Here is a 15,525-nt window from a genome sequence, read left to right on the forward strand (position 1 = left end):
ACTAACAGCCATAAAAGGAGAAATCGACAGTAACACAATAATATGGGGGGATTTTAACACCTGACTTACATCTTTGAACAGATCATCCAGACAGAAAATCAATAAGGAAACACAGGCCTCAAATGACACATTAAACCAGATGGACTTAACTGATATATATAGAGCATTCCATCCAAAAGCACCAGAATTCACTTTCTTCTCAAGTGCACATGGAACATTCTCCAGGATAGATCACATCTTGGGCCACAAATCAAGCCTTGGTAAATTTAAGAAAACTGAAATCATATCAAGCCTCTTTTCTGACCACAATGCTATGAGATTAGAAATCAACTACAAGGGAAAAAAAACAAAAAACACAACTACGTGGAGGCTAAACAATATGCTACTAAACAACCAATGGATCACTGAAGATATCAAAGAGGAAACCAAAAAATAGCTAGAAACAAATGAAAATGAAAGCATGACAATCCAAAACCTATGGGATGCAGCGAAAGCAGTTCTAAGAGGTAAGTTCATAGCAATACAATCTTACCTCAGGAAACAAGAAAAATCTCAAACAAACTAACCTTATGCCTAAAGCAACTAGAAAGAGAACAAACAAAACCCAACATTAGTATAAGGAAAGAAATCACAAAGATCAGAGCAGAAAAAAATTAAATAGAGACAAAGAAAACAATAGAAAAGATCAATGAAACTAAAAGCTGGTTCTTTGAAAAGATAAACAAAATTGATAAACCTTTAGCCAGACTCATCAAGAAAAAAAGGGAGAGGGCTCAAATCAATAAAATTAGAAATGAAAAAAGAGAAGTTACTATTAACACCACAGAAATACAAAGAATCATAAGTGACTACCTACAAGCAACTATATGCCAAAAAAATGGACAACCTGGAAGAAATGGACAAATTCTTAGAAAGGTACAATCTTCCAAAACTGAACCAGGAAGAAATAGAAAATACGAACAGACCAATCAAAACCACTGAAATTGAAACTGTGATTTTAAAACTCCCAACAGGGAATTCCCTGGTGGTCCAGTGGTTAGGATCAGTGCTTTCACTGCGAGGGCCGAGGTTCAATCCCTGGTTGAGGAACTAAGATCCCGCAAGCTGCAGTGCAGCCAAAAACAAAAATACAAAACAAAAAAACCCAAAAGAACTCCCAACAAAAAAAGTCCAGGACCAGATGGCTTCACAGGCGAATTCTATCAAACATTCAGAGAAGAGCTAACACCTATCCTTCTCAAACTCTTCCAAAAAATTACAGAGGAAGGAACACTCCCAACTCATTCTATGAGGCCACCGTCACCCTGATATTAAAAGCAGACAAAGATACCACAAAAAAAGAAAATTACAGGCCAATATCACTGATGAATACAAAAATCCTCAACAAATACCAGCAAACCAAATCCAACAGTACATTAAAAGGACTTTACACCACGATCAAGTGGGATTTATCCCAGAGATGAGAGGATTTTTCAATATCTGTATATCAATCAGTGTGATACACCACATTAACAAATTGAAGAATAAAAACCATATGATCATCTCGATAGATGCAGAGAAAACTTTTCACAAAATTCAACACCTTTTATGATAAAAACTCTCCAGAAAATGAGCACAGAGGGAACATACCTCAACATAATAAAGGCCATACATCGATATGTCAAACCCACAGCTAACATCAGAGTCAATGGTGAAAAGCTGAAAACATTTTTTCTAAATCAGAAACAAGACAAGGATGTCCACTCTCGCCACTTTTCTTCAACATAGTTTTGGAAGTCCTAGCCATGGCAATCAGAGAAGAAAAAGAAATAAAAGGAATCCAAATTGGAAAAGAAGAAGTAAAACTGTCACTGTTTACAGATGACATGATACTATACATAGAGAATCCTAAAGATGCTACCAGAAAACTACTAGAGTTCATCAATGAATTCCACCAAGTTGCAGGATACAAAATTAATACACAGAAATCTGCTGCATTCCTATACACTAACAAAAGATCATAAAGAGAAAATAAAGAAACAATCCCACTTACCATCACATCAAAAAGAATAAAATACCTAGGAATAAACCAATTCAAGGAGGCAAAAGACCTGTACTCTGAAAACTATAAGATGCTGATGAAAAAAATCGAAGACAACACAAACAGATGGAAAGATATAACATGTTTTTGGATTGGAAGAATCAAAATGACTGTACTACCCAAGGCAATCTACAAATTAAGTGCAATCCCTATCAAATTACCAATGGCATTTTTTTTGCAGATCTAGAACAAAAAAATCTTAAAATTTGTATGGAAACACCGAAGACCCCAAATAGCCAAAGTGATTCTGAGAAAGGAAAATGGAGCTGGAGGAATCAGGCTCCCTTACTTCAGACTATACTACAAAGCTACAGTCATCAAAACAGTATGGTACTGGCACAAAAACAAAAATAGAGCTCAATGGAACAGGACAGAAAGCCCAGAAATAAACCCACGCACCTATGGTCAAGTAATCTACAACAAAGGAGGCAAGAATATACAATGGAGAAAAGACAATCTCTTCAATAACTGGTGCTGGGAAAACTGGACAGCTACAGGTAAGAGAATGAATTAGAACATTCTCTAACAGCATACACAAAAATAAACTCAAAATGGATCAAAGACCTAAATGTAAAGACGACAGTATAAAACTCTTAGAGGAAAACATAGGCAGAACACTCTTTGACATAAATCGCAGCAATATCTTTTTTGATCCACCTCCTAGAGTAATGAAAACAAAAACAAATGGGACCTAATTAAACTTAAAAGCTTCTGCACAGCAAAGGAAACCATAAACAAAACAAAAAGACAACACACAGGATGGGAGAAAATATTTGCAAACAATGCAACAGACAAGGGATTAATCTCCAAAATACAAAACAGCTCATGCAGCCCAACAGCAAAAAAAATACACGCAACCCAATCAAAAAATGGGCAGAAGATCTAAACAGACATTTCTCCAAAGAAGACATACAGATGGCCAAAAGGCACATGGAAAGATTCTCTAATGATTAGGGAAATTCAAGTTGAAACTACAATGAGGTATCACCTCACACCGGTCAGAACGGCCATCATCAAAAAGTCTACAAACAATAAATGCTGAAGAGGTGTGAAGAAAAGGGAACCCTCCTACACTGTTGGCGGGAATGTAAATTGGTGCAGCCACTATGGAGAACAATATGGAGGTTCCTCAAAACACTAAAAATAGAGCTATCGTATGATCCAGCAATCCCACTCCTGGGCATATATTCAGAGAAAACCATCCTTTGAAAAGATACATGTACCCCAATGTTCATTGCAGCACTATTTACAATAGCCAAGACATGGAAGCAACCTAAATGTCCATCAACAGAGGAATGGAAAAAGAAGATGTGGTACATATATACAATGGAATATTACTCAGCCATAGAAAAGAATGAAGTAATGCCATTTGCAGCAACACAGATGGACCTAGAGATTATCATACTAAGTGAAGTCAGACAGAGAAAGACAAATATCATATGATATTACTTGTATATGGAATCTTAAAAAATAATAAAAATGAACTTATTTTCAAAACAGAAACAGACTCACAGACTTAGAAAACAAACTTACGGTTACCAGAAGGGAAGGGGGGAGGGGAAGGATAAATTAGGAGTTTGGGATTAACATACACTCTACTATATATAAAACAGATAATCAACAAGGATCTACTGTAGAGCACAGGGTACTACTCAATACTCTGCAATAACCTATATGTGAAAAGAATCTGAAAAAGAATAGACATATGTATATGTATAACTAAATCACTTTGCTGTACACCTGAAACTAACACAACATTGTAAACCAAATACACTCCAATATAAAATAAAATTAAAAAAATAAAATGTGCTCTTAATAAAAAAGTATATATATGTATAACTGAATCACCTTACTGTACAGTACAAATTAACACAACACTGTAAATCAACTATACTTCAATTTAAAAAAATAGTAAAATGTGAAAAAAAATTCCAATGGCATTTTTCACAGAAATAGAATAAACAATCTTAAAATTTGTATGGAACCACAAAAGACCCCCACATATCCAAAGCAATCTCAAGAAAGAAGAACAAATCTGAAGGCATCGTGCTCCCTCATTTCAAACTACATAACAAAGCTGTAGTCATGAAAACAGTATGGTATTGGCATAAAAACAGACACAAAGATCAATGGAACAGAACAGCAAGCCCAGAAATAAACCCAGGCATATATGGTCACTTAATTTACAACAAAGGAGGCAAGAATATACAATGGAGAAAGGACAGTGTCTTCAATAAATAGTGTTGGGAAAACTGGACAGCCAATGTAAAAGAATAAAACTGCACCACTTACATCTTACACTGTACACAAAAATTAACTCAAAATGGATTAAAAACTTGAACATAAGAGCTGAAACCATAAAACTCCTAGAGGAAAACGGACAGTAAGCTCTTTGATATTAGTACTGGCAATGACTTCGGATTTGACACCAAAAGAAAAGGCAACAAAAACAAAAACAAACAAGTAGGACTATATCAAACTAAAAGGTTTCTGCACAACAAAGGAAACAATCAACAAAGTGAAAAGGCAACCTATGGAATGGCAGAAAATATTTGTGAATCATTTATCTGACAAGGGGTTAATATCCAAAATATATACAAACTCAGACAACTCAAGAGCAAAAAACTCAAGACCATTTTTCCAAAGAAGACATACAAATGGCCAACTGGTACATGAAAAGGTGCTCAACATCGCTAATCATCAGGGAAATGCAAATCAAAACTACAATGATACAGCACCTCACACCTGTTAGAATGGCTATTATCAAAATGACAGGAAATAACAAGTGTTGGCAAGGATGTAGAGAAAAGAGAACCTTGGTACACTGTTGGTGGGAACGTAAACCGGAGCAGCTACTATGGAAAACATTTTGGAGGCTCCTCAAAAAATTAAAAAGAGAACTCCCACATAATTCAGCAATTCCACTTCTGGGTATTCATCCAAAGGAAACAAAAATACTCACTCAAAAGGATATATGCACCCCATGTTCACTGCAGCATTATTTATAATAGCCAAGATATGGAAATATGGAAAAAAACCTAAGTGTCCATCAATGGATGAACGGATACAGAAAATATGATACACGTACACACACACACACAGACACACACACCTATATAAAACAAAATGGAACATTCATCAGCCATAAAAGTGAAGGAAATTCTGCCATTTGTGACAAAATGGATGGACCTTGAGAGCACTATGCTAAGTGAAATAAGTCAGATAGAGAAATTAAAATACCATATACCACATAATCCCTCTTATATGTGGAATCTTAAAAAAACCCAAACTCACAGGAAAAAAGATCAGATTTGTGGTTACCAGAGGCAGAGGGTTGGAGGAGGAGGGATGATTGGAGGAAAGTGGTCAAAAGGTACAAACTTGCAGTTATCAGATAAATAAGTACTGGGAATGTCATGTACAACACAATGACTATAGTTAACACTGCTGTATGATACGTAGGAAAAGTTGTTGAGAGTAGGTCCTAAGAGTTTTCATCACAAGGAAAAAACCATTTTTTTCTGTATGTGAGATGATGGATATTAACTACCCTTATTGTGGTCATCATTTCATGATACATGCAAGTCAAATCATGCTGTACACCTTAAACGTATACAGTGCTTTATGTCAATTATAATTCAATACACCGAGAAAAAGAACGTTGTAGAGGGTAAGAGGTGGAAATTATAAACAGAATATATATCATGAATGTACAAACAAATTTAATGAGAGGCCAGAATGTGTTATTTTAAAAAAGTTTTTTAAGGCGTTGCCCCACTCACTGTGCAGTGGGCGGCTTTGCAGCCCTCTACCATCAGACCAGAGGGGATTCTACCTAGGGACATGGTCCATAGTCACAGGACACACAAGTAACACTATATCTGAACTCTGAAGTCCTGCATTTGAGCCCTGGTCTACTAGCTGCATAGCCTTAGGTACATGGCTCACATTCCCTAAGACTTAGCTTCCTCATCAGGAAAGTGAGATAAGGCAGGAGAACTGACTAAACAAATGGCCAAGGCAGAGAAAGTGGCAAACCCTGTGCAAGACCAGCTGCTCCTTCCCAGTTCTCACAGTCTGTCCACCTGGCAACCAACACCTGCCTCTTCCCTGCAAGGCGTGCAGCCCGTGACACGGTGCTTCAGGTCTACACAGTTGCCTTGGGAGATGTCACTATATTCCAATCGTAACAACTGTGCCCTAAGTTTTCCTAAGGTCTGTAGTCTGCGATTAAGTCCCTTCCTCACTTCTTGGTATTAAAATGCCCTTTCTTATATGAAATGGTGAGAGTAGATGGTAGATTCTTTACACAACCTGGCCCAGGGAGGACAAAAGCCAGCAAGCAATACTTTGTCCATCTCCAAAATGATTGACACTTTATGGATGGCTAGTGGGAAGCTGCTGCATAGCACAAGGAGATTAACTCTGTGGTCTGTGATGACCTACAGGGGTGGGGTAGGGAGGGTGGGAGGGAGGCTCAAGAGGGAGGGGATATGGGGATATATGTATACTTATAGCTGATTCATTTTGTTGTACTGCAGAAGCTAACACAACAGTGGAAAGCAATTATACTCCAATAGAGAGTTTAAAAAAATGATTGGCAGCTGCATAGCACAGGGAGATCAGCTCGGTGCTTTGTGACCACCTAGAGGGGTGGGATAGGGAGGGTGGGAGGGAGATGAAAAAGGGAGGAGATATGGGGATATATGTATATGTATAGCTGATTCACTTTGCTATAAAGCAGAAACGAATACACCATTGTAAAGCAACTTTACTCCAATAAAGGTGTTAAAAAAAAAAAGATTGACATTTTAGAAATTCATATTGTTGTACAAATCCAAAAACTCCATGTATTGTGCATACACCCAGTTTTGTTTTGAGCAGCAGAAAACCTGTAAGGTCAGAGTCAGTGGGAGACGTATTTAAGAATCTGTAGAACTGAGTGTCCAAAAAGACTTGTGTGAAATTATCATCCCAAGATTACCTACGCCTAGTCTCCTTTGCTCTGCTGTTTGAATCTCTGGAAATTTCATTAAAAAGTCAGCAAAATTTTGCAAGGATGGCAGCTTCTCAAAAGAACCAATCCCTTTTTTTGGCACCCCTTACCAGAACATTAATCACTCATTTGCAGTTTAAATATTTCTCAAAAAGAAAGAGGCGCTCTCCCAAAATCATCTTGGGCTTTTTGCCAGGCAGTGAGGAGCAAGTGTATCTTCTTGATGGGGAAGAGTGATTCACATATGGGGGTGGAGTTCAACTGGGGTGGTAGAGCGGGTTTACATTTGAAAAATCCTAGGTGAGATGACTATTTATCAAAACTTTTGGCAAAAACTGCCTTCTTGGAGATACCTTAAAGATTATCCTATGATTCTTGGTGAGCATTCTGACAGGGGTCTTAACCTTGAAGATTTAGGCATAAATGGTTTCCTTTGAATCTTCGGTATTTTATGCATTTTGAAACCTTATTTTGGACTTCCCTGGTGGCGCAGTGGGTTAGAATCCGCCTGCCAATGCAGGGGATACGGGTTCGAGCCCTGGTCCGGGAAGATCCCACATGCCGCGGAGCAACTAAGCCCGTGTGCCACAAATACTGAGCCTGCGCTCTAGAGCCCGCGAGCCACAAGTACTGAAGCCCAAGTGCCCTAGAACCCACACGCCACAACTACCGAAGCCCAAAGTGCCCTAGAGCCCGTGCTCCGCAACAAGAGAAGCCACCGCAATGAGAAGCCCACACACCGCAACAAAGAGTAGCCCCCGCTCGCAACAACTAGAGAAAGCCTGTGCACAGCAACAAAGACCCAACGCAGCCAAAAAGATAAATAAAATTTAAACAAAACAAAAAATCATTTGGGGCCAGCCAAGTCCCTCTTAAAAAAGTAAGATTAAAAAAATAAATAAAACCTTATCTTGAGAAGATTCCCCAGGCTTCTCTGAAACGTTGGGGACCCCACATGAAGGCCTGTCCCATTCTCTCTGGGAAGAGCCAGGCATGCTCCCCCCTATGCCAGGAGCTCTCTCCTCTCAATCACTTAAATGCCTTGAGTGTTACCTTACCAGAGAAGCCTCCCCTGAGCACCTATGTAAGACGACACTGCCATGCCATCACTCCACTTTATTGTGGTCGGAGCACCACTTGCCCCCCGGCCTTGTGCAGTGACTCTACCTCCCTCACTAGACCAGAGCTCCCTGAGCACCAAGGTGCTGTACCCTCACTACCAAGAAGGGGAACAAGCACATGTAGATGTGATAAGTATGGATCGAATGGATGCATCTTCTTTCAACAACTCAGTGTCAAATGTGTAAATAAGTCCACTCTTGAAATTTCTTAATGGGATAATATGCAGTATACGGGAGTAACAGCCATCAGAGTTAAAAAATACACTCTCTGCTTCAGTAAGTCCACCTTGAGGACTTTCTCCTACAGATACACTTGCACTTACGCACAGAGACCCACACACAGTGATGGTCACTGCGGCACTGTTTGTCAGAATGGACACGAGGAACAATCCATAGAGAACTGGGTACATTGCTCCTGCCTACAGTATCAGTAACTGGAGTCACACCATGAGAGACTAAAGCAGCTCCACATGCCAAGATGAGTAAGAACTGCCAAGGGAGTAACAGCGGCAGCTGACATGTGTGCCAGACACTGCTGTAAGCACTTCACATGAATCCTCTTTTAAGCCTCCCAACCACCCTGTGTTATACCTCCATTTTACAGATGAGGAAATTGAGATACCAGAGGAATGAAGTAACTCCCCCAACTCACACAGCCAGCAACTGGCAGAACTGGAATATAAAGCCAGATGAGCTGGCACCAGTAACCACTGATACCACACTGCAAAAACAGTGGGGAACACGACACACACACACACACACACACACACACACACACACACACACAGAGGAATGAAGTAACTCCCCCAACTCACACAGCCAGCAACTGGCAGAACTGGAATATAAAGCCAGATGAGCTGGCACCAGTAACCACTGACACCACACTGCAAAAACAGTGGGGAACACGACACAGACACACACACACACACACACACACACACACACACTCGAAAGGCCAGTAGGATGGGGAAGACTTTATGCATCTGTATGCTTTTCATGTGCTTGGACTTTCTGAAAGGGTACATGAAAACTCATTCCAGAGACTGCGTTGGGGAGAAGTGGGAGGACTGAGTGAGATTTTATTACCGCACACTCTTTGTACCATCCAAACTCTCACACATATTACCTACACAAAGACATTATGCAAACATTCACTAGAGTCAGTAAATTGTAGGGCTGGGATGGACCCCATCATTTCACGGCGGGGGGTAAACTGAGGCACAGACTTGCCTGAGGCCACCCAAGTAGAAGGAGGAACCCCAAGGCACTGCCAGGGCCCCGGATGCCCAGCCCCTGGTGGGTTCTGTCGCCTTCTCTAACAGTTTCCACTACGGCCGACTCAGCTGTCACAACTGGAGACTTTCAAAACCTTCCAATTACATAGAATTGGGGGGAAAATTATGATTTGGAATTCAAGTGTTGACACTTGAAAAATACCAACTCCCTTTCACTACAAGTGCTTTAGCATGTTACTAAGGCTTTGTCTGCATGTCTCTAGAAAGGTTATTTTCAGAACATTCCACTTAAACCTGGAGATGCAGGGTTCTCCGCTGTTTCTGGGAGCTGGCACCACAATTTACATTAAACAAATGTTTTGAAAATTAGCTGTTCACGGTTCCAATTTCAGCTTCCCCCAGGGTTTAATGTTAGCCAAATACTGGTACAGTAAGCAGACAATGTGTTTTATTGTGTAGAAGAAAAACAGACCACCATAACAGACTTCCTGCTTTTGTAATCAAGGGAAAAGTTGAGTGTTCAAGTGATTATTGGCATATGGTTATTAGAAACACTGAGTTCCGAATATAGCTACTAGAAGACACACACACACACACACACACACACACACACACTCTATATTTCAAGTCCAAAAAGAAAGAAAAAGCATTCATAGTGTTTGGGAAGTTGGGAAGTTCGGAAAGTTACGGGGCAAAAACTATGCCAGAAGACTGGGGGTGACAGGGAGCAAGGTTCAACCCAGGGTTGCCAGAGACACTCAGGTTGGAGAGGTGCCACAGTTCTGCCCCTGCTGGCCCCCTGCTCTGTGGGCAGCCAGCTCCCTGAGGCCCATAATCAAGAGATGATGGATTTGGCATCTTCATCTTCTTTTTTAACATTTAAAGGGGGATACACAGGCACTTTCCCCTGCCTTCCCTGTCCTGCAGCTCCCCCCAAATGCAAATGTTGTAAGGGAAAAAAGAAACAGTTCAATCTGCTAATTTTATAGTTAGCAGGAATGTGCACTCTGTGAAATCCCCAGCCTGCCCTGAGCCTCCTCCAGGGCTTGTGAGCAAGGTGGAGTACAGTGTCTGGAAATAACTTACAGGACACTCTTCTGTATCCGGTTTCTCTCTCAAAGAGCGGGGAGTGATTCAGAGCCTGGTGGGGTAGGGTGGGGTGGGGGGTGTCTGTTGGCAAGAGGAATTTAGATTTTGTCGTTTTCAGGGAAGTGTTTGTCCACACCCAGAAGGATGTACAAAAAATACAGCCTCTTACACCTCGAACAGTGTGGGTGGGAGGTGAGAGGTCACAGAAGGTGCCCCCCACGTGGTGAAGGCCTGCCTGATGTCTGGATGGGTTCAGAGGAGGGGACATGCTGGGAGGGCGGGCTGGCATGTGGCTCCGGGTCACTGCTCCTGGACCTGTTCTGGGAAGGTGTCCTCACCAGCTCGCTCTGGTGAGGGCTTTGGGCTCTAGTAAGAATGTCCTGACACTGACACTGCATTAGGCCTTGCAGGGCATTTCCAAGGGGATATTACTGGGGGTCTTCCAAAATAGGGAGGCCACCTTCTGCCAGAGATAATTTCCTCTTAGTCTGGCTAGAGGCCAGAAGGGTGACTCCTGAGGGGGCACCCCAGGGCAAGGCAGGGTGGAGCAGCCTTAAGATTCCATTTTATTAAACACAGAGCTGCGCTGTTCCTAGTCTGCTGGCCCTGGAGTCTGTGACAACAGATGAGAGGCAGGGCCCAGCGAGGAAGAAACAGAAACCATGTGTCCCAGTTACCCTGGAGTCTCAGACAGGTGAATGCAACCAGCCACGGGTGTGGACCTCCCGAGGGTGGACCAGAAAGATCCTGGCTTGGGATTAGTTGGCCTGCCCCATCCTAGAAGACATTAGGTCACACTCATGAGAAGGTTTCGCTCCCCACAGAAAGATCAGCACCTACGACCTAGTCTCAATCCCAGCTGGGTCTGGCAGGAAGCGCCCAAATAACGCATCTATTTTCCTCCTTAACAAGGTGGTCATTTCAGAGAGCTAACCATCTGAACCATCCCTGCTGGAACAGGCTCGGAGGAGGACATGCAGCCATGGCAACACAATGACAGTTCTGGGCACGTCAAGGGCAAGCGGGCAGCTGGCAGCTCTGGGCAGGACTCGATTGCTGTCGCTCGCACAGGGAAGCTCCTGTATATACATGTCCCACCCCACGGGCGTGAGCATCTCCTGGAAGGGTGGACACCAGGTCCCTCCAGCCTGGGGCTATCTGCCCCAGCACCTCCCCACATCCCCCTTGCCTACAGAAATCTAGTCCCCAACTTGCGTCCAGACTCTGGCCACTTGAGCTGGACTAGCCCTCTGTCACCAGCTCCATTTGTTCCACAGGCCCCCACCCCAGAGGGGAATGAGCCCTCAGTAGGAAGGGGAGCCCGCATGACCCCGCCTGCCGGCACCCGCCCAGCCCCACCCTCCACACGTCCCTGCCAAATCACCTACGCACCTTGGATTTCCGGGCCCCTTTCTTGCCCCCTGCTTTCTTAGACACGGGCTTCTTCTGGGACGGAGACTTGGCCTTTTTGGCTGGGGGTGGTGTGATGATGGCTTCCAACTTCCCTTTGGATCCTCGTTTCTTCGCTAGCAACTCCGGATGGATGTTTGGTAACACTCCCCCGCTGGCGATGGTGACTCCTTTTAGCAGCTTGCAGGAAAACCAAAGTAGTGGATGGTGAGTCAGACCAGCACGTCCGTGACCTTCAAGAACTCAGCCCTGCCCCCACCCCATGCTCTTGCTTTTGGTTGGTAGAGCTCCCTCCTCCATGGCATCTACAAGGAGGCTGACAGGACCCTGGCTCACAACACGGGGAGCAAGTCTTCAGAGTCCCTCACTCGGGTGGAGTTTCCACTCGGGTGGAAGAAAGAACCATCTTTCTTCCAAGGAGAGCCAAATACCTTGTTTCATTCCCCTCCCCCAAACCAATAAAATCTTGGGGAAAAACTGCCATGGGGTGGAGGGGGATGGGGAAGCTGCTACTAGTCCAAAATGCAGTCCACACCCTTGATAGCCAGCCAAACAGCACCCTCCCTCTGGACAGACAACTCTTGGGCAGCAAGACTGCCTGCTGGTGTGTCTGGGTGGGGGAGGGAAAGGAGAGCCCCTTACCTGATTCAGCTCTTCATCGTTGGCCACGGCCAGCAGGATGTGCCGCGGCGTGACCCGGCCCTTCTTGTTGTCTCTTGCTGCATTGCCAGCCAGCTCCAGAATCTCCGCTGTGGGGAGCAGAGGGGAAGGGCATGTGGTCACGTTAAAGCATCAGAGAACCGTGTGCACCCTCCCGGATCCCCTGTTCTTGGTGCCAGGAATGGGAGCAGGCAGTTGGCTTCCCGAAGCAGCTACCCCGAGCTACGAAGCTGCAGGCGGTCTGCCTGGCAACACCTGGAGCCAAGTCACAGAGGTGTTGAGAGGCAAAGCTGAGTGAGACTAGGAAGACCCCTGGTCCAACCCCTTTGTTGTGGACATGAAGACCCTGAAGCTTAGAGAGGAGAAAGGACCACCAGCTGAAGGCCCTCAGTGAGAAGTGGTAGAGCTGAGATTTGAAGCCCTTTCCCAGAACAGGGCTGCCCACAGTCAGCGCTCCAGACATCACCAGCAACAACCCCGTGGAGCCAGCAGTGTGGCCGAGACTGAACTGTGCATCTTGAGCAACGGGTCATACATGGGTTTACAGGACTTCAGGGGGTGGTGGCATATTACTTAGTAAATTTCTGTTAATGGAACCAATGTTGAACGCCTGTACACTCAGATTCAAAACTAGAAGGATATGACTGGACCCTTTACAAAGTCAACGTCATAAAAACATAAAACAAAAAAGGTGGAGTGTAGTAGATTAAAAGAGGCTACACAGCCACAACAGCCAATTACATATAGTGTCAATCCTTGATGGGATCCTCATTGCAAAAAAAGCTATAATAGTCATTCTGGAGACAACTGAGGAGATTTGAATGTAGACCAGATATTAGACACAAAGGAATTACTGGTTTTCTTGGGTGTGATAATGGTATTACCACTCTGAAGGGAGTATCTTGTCCTTAGGAGATACATGCTGAAGTATTAAGGGGTGAAGGGCCTTGGTGCCTGCAATTTACTCAGATAATCCTGAAAAAGTCTACAGAGGAAAACAAATGTGGTGAAATACTAACACCTGTTAAATCCAGGAGTGATGTAAGAGAGCAAGACGTCGGAGAGTTCCTCTCTCAGCTTTCTGTATATTTGACTTTTTCCACAAAATAAAAAACCGAGAAGGATATGAGCCTGACTTAGAGTTGGTGCTAAGTTAGAGTTTATTGACCAGTCCTGTGGGGCGGGGTTTGCCAGACAAGAAAACAGGTTCTTCCACAGCACCAAAGATGGGGAAAATTAGAAGTACCCTTTGGCAAGAGATTTTTTTTCTCCTTGGTGGCCCAGTTCTCTTTGTAAGTGTCAACCTCATCACTTTCGCCTCATTTTCTTGATGAGAAATGCAGACTCTCCCAAAATGTATCTTACACCCTCACTTCTGCAATTCTGTCCACGCCACAGCCCTGCCTGTCATATCCACCTAGCACTCCCTTCTAGGCTCAGCTCAAGTCTGACCTCTTCCTGGTACTAAAGGATTTCTAATATTCGAAGTTATGTTGCAAACACTAGATATCTCCAGCAAAGCGAAAACGCAGAATCATTATAAAATAACTAGGGAAAAAATTCTAGCTACATTAAAACCATGTATTTAAAATTTACAATATTACATGGTTTCTGTTGTTAAGGGGTACTAACAGCTGAACCCAATGCAAAAACTAGTCTGTGTGTCAAGCTGAAAATCTGCTTGGATACTCACACCTGGATCACACGGATTCAATGCCTAAATCCAAGGCAGGAATTCATTTACTCAATAATCAATCACTGCACTGATGATACTTGGACACCAGAGGCAACTGAGGCCCCTGCCTGCTTGATGCTCCCAGGCCATAGGGGTCCCTCACCCTGAACGTCACATGAACAAGTCACTAGAGTGAGGCCCGGGGAAGAAGGGGAGATAATCAGTACACTTCCCACCCTCATCCACTAGTCTCCACAGGGCTGTTTCCCATACAGCCTGAGTACAGGCCCACCTGTCAATTTCATGGAAGCTTCCCTATAATTGATGGTGACTGTGTGTCCCGAAGCCCAGAGGAGATGACCCTGTCACGGCCAAGCAAGAAAGCGTGCTTGGGATACCTAAGTGACCTGATGCCCATGTGCAGAAATGAGCCCAGCTTGGCCTGCATTCTCCCACGTTCACGCAGGAGGCAGCACATCTGCAACGCTATTGTCCAACTCACTACCTGTGAGGAAGTGAGGCCGGAGCCTGACGCAACAGGAGCCTGACCCTAGGAGTAAGGGCACAGGAAGGAGAGCCAGCCACAGCCAGCCCAAGGGACAGGAAGGCTGGAGAGGGCAGCTGGCACCGCTGAGCTGTAGCCCACTTGGCTGGCTTCCTGGCCTCCACCACCCCCTCACCTCCCCAGCCTTCCTCCACTTTGAGGCCACAGGAAACGCGAGGCCACCAGTATCTACAAAGCCAGAATACACAGGAGGAGGCTGGGGGATTACAACCTTCTCCCCATAATGTGCTAAGAATGCTTTACCTGGCCCTCATTTAAAAAGAGAGAGAGAAAGAGATGGAGAGAGAGAGACAGAGAGAAACCCACAATAGTGTCCTAAGCCCATCCATTTGGCAAGAAGATCGTTTGAAATTATGGTTTCTCGGGAAAGTGGAAGTGGCCTGTTTTCTCTTCCTGCCCAGAGTATTGGGTGCAGGTTCTCCCCAAGAGAAGGCACAGTGGCCGCTGGTGGAGGCTGGAGGGGAAGAGGCAAGTGGTCTTTTTATTTTTGGCATCACTACTTTATTTTTTGTGTGGGGAAGGTGCAGATGGTGAATGCAAAGACCTGGAGAGGGCTCACCAGAACTCCAAGTGTGTCTGGGCCCCTGATTTGGGTGAGGGACAGGCAGTATGTAACACAAGCAAGTAAAACAGTGCACTGAGCTCTAAGGAGCACCCACAGCTGAGAAACAGGACGATCAGTTCTCTAAGAACT

The 15,525-nt window shown here is 44.0% G+C and overlaps 1 protein-coding gene across 4 annotated transcripts in view; it reads right to left on the reverse strand.

Moving 5' to 3' along the window:
* Positions 1-15,525, reverse strand: part of MACROH2A1 (macroH2A.1 histone) — a 70,418-nt gene that overhangs the window by 36,888 nt on the left and 18,005 nt on the right. For all 4 annotated transcript variants that reach the window (XM_024752203.1, XM_024752204.1, XM_024752205.1 and 1 more), the window contains exons 2-3: positions 12,574-12,680; positions 11,914-12,111 (exon numbers count right to left, since the gene is read on the reverse strand). In XM_024752203.1, coding sequence (XP_024607971.1) covers positions 11,914-12,111; positions 12,574-12,680 — 305 coding nt within the window. The remainder of the gene's footprint in view (positions 1-11,913; positions 12,112-12,573; positions 12,681-15,525) is intronic.

Source organism: Neophocaena asiaeorientalis, unplaced genomic scaffold (assembly GCF_003031525.2).
Source record: "Neophocaena asiaeorientalis asiaeorientalis breed wild unplaced genomic scaffold, Neophocaena_asiaeorientalis_V1.1 scaffold204, whole genome shotgun sequence".
Lineage (NCBI taxonomy): Eukaryota > Metazoa > Chordata > Mammalia > Artiodactyla > Phocoenidae > Neophocaena > Neophocaena asiaeorientalis.